The sequence below is a fragment of the Piliocolobus tephrosceles genome, chromosome 7 (genome assembly GCF_002776525.5).
Source record: "Piliocolobus tephrosceles isolate RC106 chromosome 7, ASM277652v3, whole genome shotgun sequence".
NCBI lineage: Eukaryota > Metazoa > Chordata > Mammalia > Primates > Cercopithecidae > Piliocolobus > Piliocolobus tephrosceles.
This window is the reverse complement of record NC_045440.1, coordinates 54,900,218-54,919,010: the sequence shown is the minus strand read 5'-3', so window position 1 is coordinate 54,919,010 and position 18,793 is coordinate 54,900,218. Positions and strand designations below refer to the sequence as shown.

Genomic DNA, 18,793 nt, shown 5'->3' with positions numbered 1-18,793 from the left:
CTTTTTCAATTATTATATTTATTTCATTCCCTTACCTGGGGAAGAGAGAGATCATTTTCATAGAAAGCTCCCTGGAGGATACATAACTTGGGTAAATGTTGCAGGTATAGTAGCGTAGACACCTCAACTTGAACTGTCCTACTCCCCACTAACAGAGTAAATTAATAGAATGATTGGTGGCCCCTAGAATTCTCTACTTATTACATCACAGAAAAACTCAATGTAGTAGTGATTTGGAACATGTTCACAGTAAGAACTACAGAGTTTTATTTTCTCAGTTAACGTCAGACGCATTAGAACCAGAGCGACTTCCTTCTAAATGGAAGCAGGTAAAATGAGGCCGAGACCCACTGGGCTGCATTCCCAGGAGGTTAGGCATTCTTAGTCATAGAATGAGATTGGAGGTCATAGGACTGGTATTACAAGGTTATAAAGACCCTGCTGATGAAACAGGATGCAGTAAAGAATCTGGCCCAAACCCAACAAAACCAAGATGGCAAGGAAAATGACCTCTGGTCGTCGCCTCTGCTCATTATACACTTACTATAATGTATTAGCATGTTAAAAGACACTTCCACCAGCTCCATGACAGTTTACAAATGCTATGGCCAGGTAGGGAAGCTACCCTATATGGTCAAAAGAGGAACCCTCAGTTCCAGGAAATCCCTGCCCCTTTACCAGAAAACTCATGAATAATCCACCCCTTGTTTAACATATAAACAAGAAATAACTATTAATATACTCAGTGGAGCAGCCCCTAGCCCTGCTCTGCCTACCAAGTAGCCATTCTTTTTTTTTTTTTTTTTTTTTTTTTTTTGCTTCTCTAATAAACTTGCTTTCACTTTACGGCCCCAAATTGTTTCTTACCAGAGATCCAAGAATCTTCTCTTGGGACCGGGATCTCTTTCCAGTCACATTGACATCACAACTAAATGACTTAAAAGCCTGATACATGTACACAAGTACATGAAATGTGAATCCCACTATCATCATTTTCAATAAATTGGCATCAATTTAAACCTTTTGGAGAATCCACAAAATCCTCATTGTCCAAATCCAATCCACAAGAATGATTAAAAACAGTGTGAATAAGACCCCAAATCCTTCAGAATGCTGGTATTACAGGAAAGGGGTCCCAATCCAGACCCCAAGACAGGATTCTGGGATCTCACACAAGAAAGAATTCAGGGCAAGTCCATACAGTAAAGTGAAAGCAAGTTTATTAAGAAAGTAAAGAAATAAAAGAATGGCTACTCCATAGCCAGTTGCCCATTTTTATGGTCATTTCTTGATGATATGCTAAACAAGGGATGGATTATTTATGCTTCCCCTTTTTAGACCATATAGGGTAATTTCCTGACATCGCCATGGCACGCATAAACTGTCGTGGCGCTGATGGGAGTGCAGTAGTGAGGACGACCAGAGTTCACTCTCATTGCCATGTTAGTTGTGGTGGGTTTTCGCCAGCTTCTTTACTGCAAACTGTTTTATCAGCAAGATCTTTATAACCTGTGTTTTGCGCTGACCTTTTATTTCATGTGTGACTTAGAATGCCCTAACCGTCTGGGAATGCAGCCCAGTAGGTTTCAGCCTTACTTTACTCAGCTCCTATTTAAGATGGAGTTGCTCTGGTTCACACACCTCTGACACTGGTTACGGTGCGAATGAAATGGAGTGTTGTTTTTTACAGCTTCCTTCCCAACCTTACTCTCTAAGGATTGTATCCAGTATGTCCTTTGAGTTTCTTCACTTACTTTTAACCTTCTGAAGGTCGGAGCATTTTGGCTTTAAGTGTTTCTATCTAGTGCTCTCTTCCAGATCTTACCATGTATTTGATATGCAACACATTTATTGAGTAACTACATGAAGTCACCTGTGCAGAAAAGGTCAGTCTAGTCTCATGCTTATGTGTCCGGAGTTGGTTCCTTCTGGTTGGGTTCGTGGTCTCACTGACTTCAAGAATGAAGCTTGCGGACCTTCGTGGTGAGTGTTACAGCTCTTTTTTTTTTTTTTTTTTTTTTGAGACGGGGCCTCACTCTATCTCCCAGGTTGGAGTGCAGTGGTGTGATCTCGGGTCACTGCAAGCTCTGCCTTCCCGGTTCACGCCATTCTCCTGCCTCACCCTCCCGAGTAGCTGGGACTACAGGCGCCCGCCACCATGCCTGGCCAATTTTTTTGTATTTTTAATAGAGACAGTGTTTCACTGTATTAGGCAGAATGGTCTCAATCTCCTAACCTCGTGATCCACCCGCCTAAGCCTCCAAAAGTGCTGGGAGTGTTACAGCTCTTAAAGGTGGCACAGACCCAAAGACTGAGCAGCAGCAGCAAGTTTTATTATGAAGAGTGAAAGAACAAACTTTCCACAGCATGGATGCGGACTCCAGCGGCCTGCGGCTTGGGGGAGGGAAGGCATGGTCAGCTTTTATTTCCTTATTTGTCCCAGCCCATGTCCTGCTGATTGGTCCACTTTACAGAACACTGATTGGCCCATTTTACAGGGTACTGATTGGTGCATTTTACAAACCTCTAGCTAGCCAGAGTGCTGACTGGTGCGTTTTACAATCCTCTTCTGAGACAGAAAAGTTCAAGTCCCCACCTGACCCAGAAGACCAGCTGGCTTTATCTTTCATTTAAACCAGTACTGTGTCAATATCCATACATCAATAAGTGTTGTCGATCAAGTTACGGAAGTAGTGGATTTCTGGACACAAACGTTATCCTTTCCAACTAAAGTTTAAAGAAGGTAAGTTGAACCCAAATCTACATACTGCTGTAGCCCCAAACGGAAATACTGCCAGAGCTCCACCAGTCTCTCCCAGTCCATCCAGACTTTTACAAATGATAGACCCTGGCTGCAGGAAACCGAGGAGCACCTGGGGTTGGGTGAATTGGCTCCAGGGCTCATTCTTTTCACTACAGCGCCAGAAAAGCGAAAACCTAAGCCAAGATCCAAAGGACCAGCCCTCAGCCTGCACCTGAGAGAGCATTTCCCCTGCCAGTACCGAGCATGCGCGGGCTGCGTGGCGTGGCTAAAGCGCAGCCAGGTTCGCGCCGCCGCCGCAGCCAATCGGAGGGAGGGAGCTGCCCAGACATTGTGAGGCGCGGAGGGAGGGGCGGCGGGCGAGGGGCGGGGCGGGGCAGGGCGGCCCCTGAACGCGTGGGCGCGCGCGGAAGGTAGCGCGGGGCCGCGTTGGCGCGCACGCGCCTGAGCGTGCGCCCGGTGGGGCCGGCCGGGACTCGCCGCTCGCACGCCCTTGGGCAGCGGCCGGGCGCCCGCTCTTCCTTCCGCTTGCGCTGTGAGCTGAGCCGGTGTATGTGCGGCAATACCATGTCAACCCCGCTCCCCGCCATCGTGCCCGCCGCCAGGAAGGCCACCGCTGCGGTGAGCGGCGTAGGCGTGGGCTCGGAGTGGTCCACTGGGCCGGCCACCAGTGGCTGCCCCTCGCGCAGGGTGGGCGTTGTGCGCGGGTGGCGGCCTGCGGACGAGGACGCTCCTCCCGGCCTGGGTGGGGTGCGGCAGGTCGGCGCGGCCGGGTCCGCGGGGGGCAGGGGCAGCCGGAGGGGTCACAGCCGGGGCGAGGGCCAGTCCCCAGCTTCCCCCCTGCATTACGGAGGAAGTGCGGCCCTGGGACCCCCGAGGGCCGGCCTGGGGGACGGCGTCCTCCTTTGCAGAGTGTTTCTGCCTGGTGTGTGGGTGAGGGAAACCTAAGTCCGCCAGGAAATCGCCTTATTGTCACCTCACACTCTTGTCCTCAATGCAAGAAGTTTGAAGATTAAGTGTCCTACAAGGTCATACGTACTGTTTTTTTAGGAAACTCGTGTACGAAAACTCAAACTTATTTTTGCCTCCGGAAGCTTGCTTTTGCAATGGAAAAATTCTACAGGATATATGAGAGACGTTCCTGATTTGACTTGAAAGAGATAAACTGTTTTTCTTTGAATGTGATAATTTGCACTCAATGTCTAACTGGGACCTCTGAGTGCTACCCCGCCCCCCCATTCGTTATCTCAGGAATTAAAGGGAGAAGGTGATTTGAATTTTTGCCATTTAAAAGAGGTCGATAGAGATTAAGTCGCCAAAGATAGTGTTGTATAATTCTCTCGTAGGTTTCGTTCCGTTTTCTACCTTAAGCAAAGCTAACGTGTAACAATCCTGTGTGGGCTTATTTAGGCATTGCTTATAATTTTTCCTCTTCTCTTATAGGTGATTTTCCTGCATGGATTGGGAGATACTGGGTAGGTACCATTATTATTGTTAATAGTAACAGTGATGAAACTGGGTCGTGGAACTTTTGTTTACGCGTTCAAAGGTTTAATGTTTAAGGACGCTAAAATTGTATTTTAAACGATTGCTAGTTAATATATCTTACAGTGCGGTGATTTTATATTTTGAAAACCCTCAGAATTTTCCCCTTATCATCGTGAGTTTATTGATTCTTTTTTTTTAACTCCGGTTTCTGAAACATATTAAAATTGCAAATTCCTCATTAGTTGCTTTGGGTGTTTGATACCAGAGATCAGTGGAATGTTTAGTACGGACGGTGTGCAATTGAGAGCTTTCCAGAGCAGTTAAAATTTCAAAGCAGATTGAAGAGAAGAACTAGATGATTTTGATAAGAAAACTAGTGGCAACATAAGGCATGAAGCATTCTGAATAGAGGGATTAGATGTTCACCCTAATGAGTTGAAAGGCAGGGGAGGCAACTCAGAGATATATTTGGAGGCTTATCAAGCATTTTGTTGTACTGATTGTACTTATGTTTTATTTTTTGTTTGTTTGCTTTTTTCTTTTGTTATTATTTTTAGAGACAGGGGCTTGCTCTGTCACCCAGGCTGGAGTGCATTTGCAGAATCATAGCTCACTGCAGTTTTGAACTCTCCGGCTTAAGTGATCCTTCAGCCTCAGCCTCTCAAAGCGCAGAGATTAGAGGCGGGAACCGCCTGAGCCTGGCCTGTTGTACTAACTTTAGATACATGATTTATCTTTTACTCAACCTTTTTCTATATTGAAATGTTTTTGTTTTTATATTTAAATCGGTGATAATATGTGAAACTTAAGCAAAATATGAATGTTGTTTAAAAATGGCAGAAATAGAGGAAAACTGAAGATACATAAATTTTGATAAAGTAGCCCCAAAACGACTGAATTTTCTTTAAAATGAACCACTGGGGCGGGCGCGGTGGCTCACACTTGTAATCCCAGCACTTTGGAAGGCGGAGGCGGGTAGTTCACTTGAGGTCAGGAGTTCAACACCAGCCTGGCTAATATGGTGAAACCCCTTCTCTACTAAAAATACAAAAATTAGCCGGCTGTGGTTGGGCAAGCCTGTAATCTCAGCTACTAGGGAGGCTGAGACAGGAGAATCACTTGAACCCGGGAGGCAGAGGCTTCAGTGAGCCAAGATTGCACCACTGCACTGCAGCCTGGACCACACAGTGAGACTCTTAAAAAAGCCATTAGGTTAGATTTTTGTTTGTTTGTTTTTTTGGTCTGCTCCGTCGCCCTGGCTGGAGTGCAGTGGCGTGATCTTGGCTCATTGCAACTTCCGCCTTCTGGGTTCCTGGGCCTCCCGAGTAGCTGGAACTATAGGTGTTTGCCACCATGCCAGCTAGTTTTTGTGTTTTTAGTAGAGACGGAGTTTTGCCGTGTTGGTCAGGCTGGTCTGGAACTCCTGACCTCAAGTGATCCGCCCACCTGAGCCTCCCACAGTGCTGGAATTACAGGCGTGAGCCACCACTTTAAAGTGATCCCTATTTTTTGCCTAGTAAGTCAAGTTATGTAATACAAACCTTGTATTGGCTTACAGAAGAGGTTGCAGCACTCTTTCTGGCAATCCAGTAGTCCTGTGAAAATGATTAACTTATTTTACCAAATGAAACTCAAATAGCAGAATCTCTATTTTATGGGCAAACCTTTCTTGATGTTGCAAGTCGGAGAAGTTTGCTACCCTCTAATTTTGCCAATAATGAGAGCTTCTATGCCTGAATGATTAGTCCAAGCAAAAAAAAAATCTTCAGTCTAGGCAGATCTCACAGACTGAAGTTAATAGTGAAAATGGCGAAGACTGTTAGGATCAAAAATACCAGGAACATCCATGACATCTTGACCAAAAGTTAAGTTTGTATTAAAAAATTATCCTCCTTTTTAACCTGTTGTGATAAAAGAAAAAACACAGGTCTCCAGTTCTGAAATTATTTGGTGGGATAGTGCTAAGGAAAAACTGACTCTAGGTTGGTTCCATGAGTGCATGATGAAATTTTGAGTCTGTCAGCCTGACAAGTGGCAATTTAATATTTAAGATACTGTAGTCTCCCCTTACCTGCAGTTTTGCTTCCCATGGTTTCAGTTATCTGTGATTAACTGTGGTTCGAAAATACTAAATGAAAAATTCCAGAAATAGTATATGAGTTTAACATTTTACACCGTTCTTTCTTATTTTATTATTTATTATTATTATTATTTGAGATGGAGTCTTGCTCTGTCACCCAGGCTGGAGTGCAGTGGCACGATCTTGGCTCTCTTCAACCTCTGCCTCTCAGGTTCAAGTGATTGTCGTGCCTCAGCCTCCTGTGTAGCTGGGATTACAGGCGTGTGCTACCACGTTCAGCTAATTTTTTTGTATTTTTAGGAGAAACAGGGTTTTGCCATGTTGGCCAAGCTGGTCTTGAACTCCTGACCTCTGGTGATCCACCCACCTCGGCCTCCTGAGGTGCTGGGATTACAGGCGTGAGCCACCACGCCTGGCCTGAATTGTACACCATTCTGAGTATTGTGATGAAATCTCGTTCCGTCTCACCCAGGACACCAATCATTCCTTTACCTAGCGTATCCATGCTGTATGGATGCACCGTGTATTAGTCACTTGGTAGCCATCTGGGTTATCAGATCAACTGTTGCAGTATTGTTTTGCTTTTTTTTTTTTTTTTTGAGACAGAGTCTCGCTCTGTCACCCAGGCTGAAATGCAGTAACATGATCGTGACTCACTGCAACCTCCACTCTCCAGGTTCAAGCAACTCTCCTGCCTCAGCCTCCCGAGTAGCTGGGACTACAGGTGTGCACCACCACACCCTGCTAATTTTTGTATTTTTAGTAGAGACGGAGTTTCATCATGTTGGCCAGGCCAATCTGGAACTCCTGACCTCAAGTGATCTGCCCGCCTCGGCCTCCCAAAGTGCTGGGATTACAAGCATAAGCCACCTCGCCCAGCCTGTAGTGCTTTTATCCAAGTACATTGCTTAATGATGGCCCCAAAGTGCAAGAGAAATGATGTTGACATATTGTTATGTTTTATTATTGTTCATCTCTTCCTATGCCTAATTTACCCATTAAACTTTATCACAAGTATTATGTATAGGAAAAAACAGTATGTATAGGGTTTGGTGTTATCCATGGATTCAGGCATTCACTCGGGGTTTTAGAGCATCCCCCACTGTTTATTTCTGGAATTTTCCATGTAATATTTTCGAACCACAGTTGACTGTGGGCAGCTGAAACCATGGAAAACAAAACTGTGGGTGAGAAGGACTAGGATATTTTAAACATATAATCACAGAAAAGTTATCCCATTAAATTTAACATTTAGTATTATCTAATACACTGTGCATTCAACCTTTGCGAGATTGTTCCATTAATATCCATTATAGCCATCTCCTCCCTAGTCACACGTTGTATTTAGTCTCTTTAGTCTCTTTTAATCTGGAACAATTCCTTAGATTTTCTTTTGTCTTTCATGACATTGACACTTCTGCAGAGAACAGGCTGGTCCTTTAATTTGGGTTTGTATGATAGTCCCTCGTGATTAGATGCAGTTTATGCATTTCTGGTATAAGTACTATGTAAACAGTATGTCGTATTCATTGCACACATCAGTAGACTAGTGATGCCAAGTCCCTTTATTGTTATAACTTGGATCACTTGATTAAGGTGGTATCTTCCAGGTCTCTAATGTAGTTACTTTCCTTTTGTAATTGAAAAGAAGTTGTGGGGAGATACTTTGTGACTGCAAATTGTTCATCAAGGTTTCGCCCAATATTTTTACCATCCATCGATAATGCTCACTTGAGTCAATCATTTCTACAGTGTGATTTTCTAATTCTGTCATTCCTTTTTTTTGTCATTTCATTTTGTTTATTAATCTGCTACCCCCCATTTAGTTAGTATGGACTCAGATTTATTTTCTATTTATTTATTTGCTTATTTTTTGAGATGGAATCTCACTCTGTCACCCAGGCAGGCTGGAGTGCAGTGGTACAATCTTGGCTCCCTGCAACCTCCACCTCCCAGGTTCAAGCAATTCTCCTGTCAGCCTCCCAAGTAGCTGGGACTACAGGTGCGTGCCACCACGCCCGGCTAATTTTTTTTTTGGAGACTGAGTCTTGCTCTGTGGCCCAGGCTAGAGTGCAGTGGCGTGATCTTGTCTCACTGCAACCCGTGCCTCCCAAGTTCAAGCGATTCTCCCGCCTCAGCCTCCTGAGTAGCTGGGATTACAGGCACATGCCACCACTCCCGGCTAATTTTGTTTGTATTTTTAGTAGAGATGGGGGTTTCACTATGTCGGTCAGGCTGGTCACGAGCTCTTGACCTCATAATCCGCCCACCTCGGACTCCCACAGTGCTGGGATTACAGGCGTGGGCCACTGTGTTGTCCAGTCAGTTTTTTTTTATTTTTAGTAGAGACGGGGTTTTGCCATGTTGGCTATGCTGGTCTCGAACTCCTGACCTCAAGTGATTTGCCCACTTTGGCCTCCCAAAGTACTGGGATTACAGGCATGAACCACTGTGTCCTGCCTGGACTCAGATTTATTTAATGGGTTATGTTCTATTATGTTTTAAACTTTATAACTTTTCATTTTAAAGTAACTTGAAATTTACATAAAAGTTACAGAAATAGCATTTATAGCTCCTTATACCTTTCACCCAGATTACTCAATTGTTAATATTTCTGAACTATTAAAGAATAAGTTGCAGACGTGTTGCCTTATTACACCTTAATTCTTCAGTGTACATTTTAAAGTACCAGAACACTCCCGTATAACCATCATTAAAAAGTTAACATTGATCGGATACTACGATCTAATCCACCAGCTCCATTCATATTTCATTGGTTTGAGCCAATCATGTCCTTTATCAGTCTAGGGTCACATATCGTCTTTAGCTATCATTTCTACTTAGTTTTCTTTGTTCTGAAATAGTCCTTGTCTTTCATGACCTTGACACTTTTCAAGAGTACAGGCCAGCTATGGTAATACCAGTGCTTTGGGAAGCAGAGCCTGAGAATCGCTTGAGCCCGGCTGTTTGAGACCAGCTTGGGCAACAGCCAGACCCTGTCTCTACCAAAAAAAAAAAAAAAAAAAAAAAGTGTAAGCCAGTTACTCTGTAGAATGTCCCTCAGTTTGGTTTTATCTGATGTTTTGTGATTTATGCCTTTTTGACAGGAACACTACAGGGGTGTTGCTGTGTCCATCGCAGTGCATCATATTAGGCAGACCTCGTGATGATTTTTTTGTTATTGATGTTGTGTTTTATCACTTGGTTAAGATGGTGTCTGCCAAGTTTCTCCATATTAAAGTATAACATATGAAATGTTTAAAATATTGAATATATAATTAAAATACAGAAAAATATTTTGTGGGGAGATACCTTGATACTATAACGTATTCCTGATCCCTACCATATGTTCACCCATGGATTTAGCACTCATTAATGATTATTGCCACAATCTATTGTTGTGGTCGTTGCAGAATATCTTAGGATATTTAAATATTTAAAGTTAAAATATGGTCTTTTAAAAATTTCCTTTGGTCTGGCCGGGTGCAGTGGCTCATGCCTGTAATCCCAGCACTTTGGGAGGCTGAGGCAGGAGGATCATCTGAGGTCAGTAATTCAATACCAGCCTGGCCAACATGACGAAACCTCGTCTCTACTAAAAATACAAAAACTAGGTGGACAGGATGGTGCATGCCTGTTGTCCCATCTACTTGGGAGGTGGAGGTTGCAGTGAGCCGAGATGGTGCCACTGTACTCCAACTTAGGTGACAGTGAGACTCAGTCTCAAAAAAAAAAAAAATTCCTTTATTCTGGGTTTATTCTTTAGCAGTCTACTGTAGGGTAGAGCTTTCCTTTCTCCCTTATTTATTATGTATGTGCATACTCATTTGTTTTAAACTTTTATATCAGTACAGACTCTTGGATTCCTGTTGTGTTCAGAGGATAACAATCAAGTCAGTTATTTATTTTGATGCTCAAATTGTCCTTTAGTTGGCCACAGTAACCCTTTCAAATTGATACTCAATGTCTTTTGGACATATCCTCATCCTTATTTGATCACTTCCTCACTTTATAGTACAAGATTTTTTCTAGGATTGTCTTGTATGTTTCCTGCTCTAGTTCTGGACTCAGCCATTTTTCCAAGAACCCTGATTCCTTTTAGTAGACAGTGAGATCTGGGTGCTATGTGTGCTCCCAGATCTAGACCCTTGCAGTGGACACAGCTAAGAATATATGCACATACATACGTATGTACACACATACCAGTTTTAGTATTTATAAATATTCAAAATCTTGAACTTACAATGATTCCTCCAATTGCAGCGCAGCACCACAGGGTTTTTTTTTAAATAGCTTTCTCCCTTTCCATATTTGTAATTCCGTGAGTAACCTGACTTCTGTTCTTGGGGGGTTCTGGCCAACAGTGCAACTCTGGAGTTCCCCCCTCCAGTTGCACCAGCTCACTGCTACGCTTCCTTCATGGGACCTCTCCCTATCTGCTGAATGTGACACCTGAAAGCTCAGTTCCAATTAAGGGGAAACAGGGAAGAGGAAAGGCCAGGTGGAAAGCTTGGTTCTCTTCATGTGCCCCCTTCCCTGTTACCCCCGAGTCCTGATGTATTCCAGGAGTTACTTACCTGTATTACCAGTCCCTGTGACATTTCCTAGGCCAAGGAGATTATAAAAATATAGAGAAGAATGTTTGAAAGATAAAGAAGTGGTTGACTGGATCAGATTTTACTGAGAGGTCATTTTACAAGTGAGGATTGAAAATAAATTGGCAACATGGATATGTTTTGTGACCATAATAAGTTTGCAAGTCTTCCTGTAATCAAGAACTATTAATAATAGAATTATAGAATGTGATATGGAGATCATTTAATTACAAGGAATAGAAAGCTTATCAACTAGCTTAAACAAAAATTGGTATTTGTGGAAGGATGGAAGAACAGCCCACTGGCATATAAAGTCCATGAAGGCAAAGGTTTCTTTAATCAACTTTAATTCAGATAAAATTCACATACTATAAAAATCACCTGAGCACAGGGATTTTTTTGTGTTTTGTTTTAGTTAATACTGTATTCCCAGTGCTAGAATAATATAGGACATGTAAGAGTACTAAGTATTTGTTGGGCAAATAAATGAATAAATAAGGAATTAAAGGGCGAGACGTACGAGGAATATCAGTTACCACATGTATTAGTTTCCTAAGGCTGCCATTACAAATAACCACAAACTAGATGGATTAAAAACAACAGAAATTCATTCTCACAGTTAAACAGGCCAAAAGTCCAAAACCGAGCTGTCAACTGGGCCACATACATTCTCTCTAATGGAAACTGCCCCTTCCAGTTTCTGATAGCTCCTGGCTTTCGTTGGCCTCAGGCACCATATCCCCAATCTCTGCCTCTGTCTTCATGTGACCTTCTTTGCTGTGTATCTGTCCTCTCCTCCTCTTAGGAGGACACCAGTTATTGGATTTAGGGCTCACCCTAATCCAGTGTGATCTCAACCCTTAACTAAGGAAATCTGCAAAGAGCCTATTTCTAAATAAAGTCACATTCCGAGGTTTCAGGTGGATGTGAATTTGAGGGGGACACTGTTCAACTACACCATTATTCTCACTACCTTTCCCTGGCCTTACGGTCTCTCACTTGATTCTTTCTGTAGATTTGCATAATTCTTAGTGCGGACACACTCTTGTTATCCAAAAGTGAACGATCCTAGCTCTGACTTCTATCAACCCTACTTCTGGTGTTCAGCCTAGAATCTGACCTATCTTAGGTCATTTTTTTTTCTTGTCTAGTTAGTTGGTAAGACTGATTGGGACTGATAGGAGAGTTGATGATAATGTACTACATGAATGGGGATGGGGATGAGTGGTGTCTCTTGTACAAACCCAGACAGAATCTCTGAGTTTTTAAAAAGTTCTACACCCATATTACTACAGGATGATGAACAAATGGAAAGAATGCTTTAGTTACTCTGCAGTCTTTTTTTTTTTTTTTTTTTTTGGATACAGATTCTCGCTCTGTCACCCAGGCGAGAGTTCAGTGGCAGGATCCCAGCTCACTCCGCCTTCCAGGTTCAAGCAATTCTCCTGCCTCAGCCTCCGAAGTAGCTGGGATAACAGGCACCCACCTCCATGCCCGGCTAATTTTTGTATTTTTAGTAGAAATGGAGTTTCACCTGTTGGCCAGGCTGGTCCCAAACTCCTGACCTCAAGTGATCCACCCACCTTGGCCTCCCAAAATGCTGGGATTACAGGTATGAGCCACTGCACCTGGCCTCTACAGTCCTTTTTAAAAGATCACAATTGAGAAACAGATTGGAGTCAATTTGTAATATTTTGGGGGATATGTGCTGAAATTCACTTTTTGGGCTCTTAGAAACCTCATGTGTACGTGTCTGTGTTTTGTTTTCCTTTTTTCTAACAATAAAATGAAATATATTCTGATTAATCTAGGATTCTGAATATTAGATTCTGCTTAATTGAAGCTTTGTGTAGAATTATTATTATGTTTTTTGAGACAGGGTCTCCCTCTGTCACCCAGGCTGCTGTGCAGTGGTGTGCTCATGGCTCACTGCAACCTTGATCTCCCCGGCCCAAGCAATCCTTCCACCTCAGCCTCCCAGGTAGCTGGGATGACAGGTGCATGCCACCACACAGGGCCTGATTTTGTTTTGTTTTGTTTTGTATTTGAGACAAGGTCTCATTATGTTGCCTAGGCTGGTCTCAGACTCCTGAGCTCAAGCAGTCCGTCCACCTTGGCTTCCCAAAGCTCTGGCATTACAGGTGTGAGCCACTACCCCCAGCCAGAATTCTTAAATCTTGAGTTTTTCATTGTCATTGAAAATTATCAAAAGAGTTGGATACAGCTTGGCCATACTTTTTATATTAATATGGTTGGATTCAGATTTTTATAACCTGTATAGGCCTTTGAATCATCCAGTACAACTAGCTACAGGTTATGGATGGGAAAACTGAGAACTAGAAAGTCATTGATTCTCATACTATAACATGCATCAAAATCACCTAAAAGTCTTGATTCTTGGGCCGCACCGCCAGTTTCTGATTGAGTGGGTCTGGAATGAGACCCAGGAATTTGCATGCCACTTCTTCTTCTCTCCCCTTTCTTTTTCCTCTTTCTCGTCCTCTTCTCCTTCTCCTCCTCCTCCTCTGTCTCCTTCTACTTCACCTCCTCCTTCTCTTCCTTCTTTCTCCTTCTCTTCCTCCTCCTCCTTCTCTTCCTTCTTTCTCCTCCTCCTCTTTCTCCCCGCTTCCACAGGGTCCTCCACCGCCACCTCTGCCTCTTCCACCTCCTCTGCCACTGCTGCCTCCCCCTCCTCATCCTCCTTCTTCTTCTCCTCCTCCTCCTCCTTGCTTCGACAGGGTCTCTCACTCTGTTGCTCAGGCTGGAGTGCAGTGGTGTGAACACAGCTCACTGCAACCTTGACCCCCTGGGTTCAGCCTCCCAAGTGGCTGGGAGTACACCTGCGTGCCACCATGCCTGGCTATTTTTTAAAGTTTTTGTAGAGATGAGGGTCTCAGTATGTTGCCCAGGTTAGTCTAACTCCTGGACTCAAGCTGTCCTCCCACCTGGGCCTCCCAAAGTGCTGGAATTATGGGCATGAGCTGCTGTGCCTGGCTAGAATTTGCATTTCTAACAAGTTCTCGTTGGATACGGATACTACAGGTCTGGGGATCACAATTCTGAGAACCACTAGACTGACAGAGCTGTCTGAGGCCACACTTTTAGATAGTGGCTGAGTGGGGGCTAGAACCCAAGATTCCTATTTCTTTTTCTCATGTAAGGGTTCTTAGTATTTCTTTTTTTTTTTGAGACAGTTTCACTCTTGTCCAGGCTAGAGTGCAGTGGCATGATCTCGGCTCACTGCAACCTCCGCCTCTTGGGTTCAAGCGATTCTCCTGCGTGGCTGAGATTACAGGTGCCCACCACTGTGCCAGCTAAATTTTGTATTTTTAGTAGAAACAGAGTTTCACCTTGTTGGCCAGGCTGGTCTCAAACTACTGACCTCAGGTGATCCACCCACCTCGGCCTCCCAAAGTGCTGCGATTACAGGCATGAGCCACCACGCCCGGCCTGGTTCTTAGTATTTCTTATGTAGAATGGATGTCGGAGCCAGGCGTGGTGGCTCACACCTGTAATCCTAGCGCTCTGGGAGGCTGAGGTGGGAGGATGGCTTGAGCCTAGGAGTTCGAGATCAGTCTGGACAACACAGCAAAACCCCATGTATTAGTTATGTTGCTGCTATTAAAAATTGCTGAAACTGGGTAATTTATAAATAAAAGAGGTTTAATTGACTCACAGTTTTACATGGCTGGGGAGGCCTCAGGACATTGAAAATTATGGTGGAAGGCACCTCTTCACAAGGTGGCAGGAGAGAGAAATGAGAGCTGAGTGAAGGGGGAAGCCCCTTATAAAACCATCAGATCAAATGAGAGCTCCCTATCACGAGAACAGCATTGGGGGGAGCCACCCCTGTGATTCAGTTATCTCTACCTGGTCCCACCCTTGACACATGGGGATTATTACAATTCAAGGTAAGATTTTGCTGGGGTGGGGGGCGGGGTGGACACAGCCAAACTGTATCATCCACTTTCTACAAAGAATACAAAAAATTGGCCAGCCATGGTGGAGTGTGCCTGTAATCCCGGCTATTTGGGAGGCTGAGGTGGAAGGATTGCCTGAGCCTGGGAGGTCGAGGCTGCAGTGAGCTGAGCTGCACTTCCAGCTTGCACGACAGTGAGACCCTATTTCAAAAAATAAAAATAAAATAAATAAGAGTTTGGCAAACAAAGGCCCATGGTTCAATTCTGAGCTGCCACTCATTATTACAGTATTACTATATACATTCTAATACATACATATTAGTATTGTTATGTATGTACAAAGTCCCCCCCACCCCATGTATAGGAAAACTATGTTTTTTCCTATACATACATACCTGTGATAAAGTTTAATTTATAAATGAGGCAGTAAGAGGTGAACAACAACAATAGAATAATTATAACAATATACTGTAACAAAAGTTATGTAAATGTGATCTCTCAAAATACATTCTTGTTCTGTACTCACCTATTTTTCGATGGTGGTTGAATGCAAGTAACTGAATCCACAGAAAGCAAAGATATGGGTGATGGGGAACTACTGTACTTAATAATTCACATACCAAAAACTTCACTCTTTTAAAAGTATACAATTCAGTAGTTGTTAGTATATTTACAGAGTTGTTCAACTATCACCACTGTCTTAATTCCAGAATATGTTCAGCATCCCCAAAAGAAACCCAAAATCCATCTGCAGACTACTTATTCCCCTCCCTGGCAACCACTATCTTTTTCTGTTTCTGTTGATTTGCTTATTCTGGATATTGTGTAGAAGTGGAATCAGATATTTGGTCTTTCGCATCTAGCTTCTTTCACTTTATAGCATAATGTTTTTCAGGCTCATCTATGTTGTAACATATACCAGTACTGCTTTCTTTCATTGCCAAGTAAATGATTAGCTGAGCATGGTGTCATGTGCCTGTAGTCTCAGCTACTTGGGAGGCTGAGTCAGGAGGATCCTTTCAGGCCAGGAGTTCAAGTCTAGCCTGGGCAATATAGTGAGACTCTGTCTCTTAAAAAGAAAATTTACATAAAAATTATTCATTCATCAATTAATGAACATTTGGATTGTTTCTACTTTTTGACTCTAATAAATAATACTACTCTGCACATTCACGTACAAGACTTTGTGTGGACATATGTTTTTAGTTCTCTAGGGTATATACCTGGGAGTCAAATTGCTGAGTCAATAGTAGCTCTATGTTTAACTCTTGAAGAACTCCAGGACAGTTTTTATAGTAGCTGCACTTCTTTACACTTCTGCCAAGATAAATGGCCAGCAGTGTATGAGTGCTCCGATTTGTCTCCATCCTTGTTAACACTTGTTATTGTCTTTTTGATTATAGGCATCCATTTGTATGTGAAGTGCTGTCTCATTGTGATTTTGATTTGCATTTCCTAATGGTTAATGTTGAGCATCATCTCATGTCCTTGTAAAAAGTAAAATAGAGGTCCCTTTTCAAAGATTTTTCCTCCCCATCTAATTAGGAATAAATAGCAACTTCTCTTAAAAGCAAAATTTATTCGAAGACCTGTGCTAACATTCTGAAATGTCTGCTAGCCGTAATCAAGAAATCAATGTACTTTAGCTCTTAGCTCCCACAATTTAGCCTAAATATTTGTCCTGGCATGCTTATACTGGTCCAAGCAAGCATTAGGTCACAGCCTGTTCTTCTTCCTTATTTAAAAGTGTTATCTTTCTCAGCATTCTACAACTTACTTCCTCCTTCCTTTGTTCTCCTCTACCTTTGCCTGTTTTAAAAAGTTCCAAGTTGCTAGCCAGTCGGGACAAATACAGAATGTGAGGTCCCGTTCCAGCTAATGGAAACCTGACACAGCAGTAGGGTGGACTCGTCAAATTATAAATGACTCTGTCTCCTTTGTTCGGTGTACTCTCGTGGCACAACTGCTGGTGAGTGTACCCTTTCTGCAGGAAGTAAAAATTGTTATGCCCAGACCATTTATTCCCCGAAGAAGACCACCAGAGTCCAGAGTCAAAGCCAAGCAGCAAGGATCTTTATTACAGGTTCGAACCTGGAGCTCTCTCTCACTCGTGAAACGAGCCGGGCAGGAGAGCTCCCCAACTGGGCTCCGGACAGTGTTATATAGTCTAAGAAAAGTAGGCATAGAATCATTATACAAATCAAATGTATGATTGGCTGATATTTGAACAAGGCGATTTGGCTGATTATGATTGGTTCCCGCCATTTCTAATATTTCAGTTAATTTTGAAATTCTGATGACGTTTATCAGGGGCTTGCAGGGCAGGGGCAGGGCTTGTTTTCGCAAACCCCGAGGTGGGAAAGCAGTCCTACAGAAGCAGAACAAAGGCAGTTAATCATATTGTGACAGGTTTCACAACAGGTTTTGCAACATGAATGTACCTTACTTAAACGCGTCTTGTGACCTTGCCGTGCCACAGAAAGAAAAACGGGAACTTAAAAAATCTTTACAAAATGTTTGTGAGAGCAGAGCAAAGGTTTAGCAATAGGGTGTGGCAGGAGAGTGAGGACACATTTTTGTGTCCTTTCAAAATGACCTTACTAAATAAATTTATGTTCAAATGCTATTTCTTTATGGTACCAGAGAACAAGCATTTCAAACATCCTTATTGGCCATTTGCATATTTTCTTTGGAGAAATATCTGTTCAGATCCTTTGCCATTTTAAAAATTGGGTTGCCTTTTTGTTGTTGATTTATAAGAATTGTTTATATAGTCTGGACACTAGGCTCCTATCAGATATATTATTTGTAAATATTGTCTCCCATTGCGTGGGGTGTCTTTGCACCCTCTTGGTAGTATGTTTTGCAGCACAGCAGTTTTTCATCCTGATTATTTTTTTGTTTGTTTGAGATAGAGTTTCGCCCTACAGCCCAGGCTGGAATATAGTGGTGCAATCTTGGCTAACTGTAGCCTCTGCTTCCTGGGTTCCAGCGATTCTTCTGCCTTGGCCTCCTGGGTAGCTGGGATTACAGGCACGCCTTGCCATGCCCTGCCCAGATTACAAGTCTTTCACTTATTTTGTTAAATTATTCCTCTAAGTATTTTATTCTTTTGTATACTATGATGAATGGAATTGTTGTCTTTATTACATTTTTATATTGTTGATTGCTAGTGTATAGAAATATTCCCTTTTGATAAGTTTTTTATATCCTGGGATCTTGCTGACCTCATTAACACTTAGGATGTTTTTGTAGATTTCTTAGGATTTTCTGTATATAAGATCATAAGATATTCAGCTCACAAGATCATGAGAGGGAATTTTACTGCCTCCTTTCCAATCTGGATGCCATTTATCTTGCCAGTTACCCTGGCTACAATCTCCGGTAAAATGGTGTATTATATTTATTAAGTTTTTATGTTGAACCGTCCTTGCATTCTAGGGAAAATCCCTCCTGGTCATGGTGTATAATCCTAATTATATGTCGATAGATTTGGTTTGGTAGTTTTTAGGATTTTGTGTTTATATTCCTGTGAGATAGTCTGTCGTTTTCATTTTGAGACAGGGTCTCTCTCTGTCACCTAGGCTAGAGTGCAGTGGAGTGAACACAGCTCACTGTAACCTCAACCTTCCAGGCTCAAACAATACTTCCAAGTATCTGGGACCACAGGTGCACACCACTATGCCTGGCTAATTTTCTTATTTTTGTGGAGATGGGGGTCTTACCATGTTGCCTAGGCTGCTCTTGAACTCCTGGGCTCAAGCATTCCCCCCACTTCGGCCTCCTAAAGTGTTGGGGTTACAGGTGTGAGCCATCACACCTGGCTGTGCCATCACACCTGGCTGTCATTTTTTTTTTTTCTTATACCTGATTTGTTTTTCCTAAGACCAGCCGAGCGAGGGCAAAAGAACCAGCGGGTAGGCAAGTGTAGGAGCAAAACTGCACATTT

General features: G+C 42.9%; 1 protein-coding gene across 3 annotated transcripts in view; it reads left to right on the top strand.

The window, feature by feature from the left end:
- Positions 1 to 3,135: 3,135 nt before the first annotated feature.
- LYPLA1 (lysophospholipase 1) overlaps positions 3,136 to 18,793 on the top strand; it is a 59,263-nt gene continuing 43,605 nt past the window's right edge. The window contains exons 1-2 of one of the 3 annotated variants that reach the window (XM_023184229.1): positions 3,136 to 3,382; positions 4,205 to 4,236. In XM_023184229.1, coding sequence (XP_023039997.1) covers positions 3,314 to 3,382; positions 4,205 to 4,236 — 101 coding nt within the window. In that variant the 5' untranslated portion in view covers positions 3,136 to 3,313. The remainder of the gene's footprint in view (positions 3,383 to 4,204; positions 4,237 to 18,793) is intronic. The other 2 variants (XM_023184230.2, XM_023184231.1) reach the window with 2 other exon arrangements.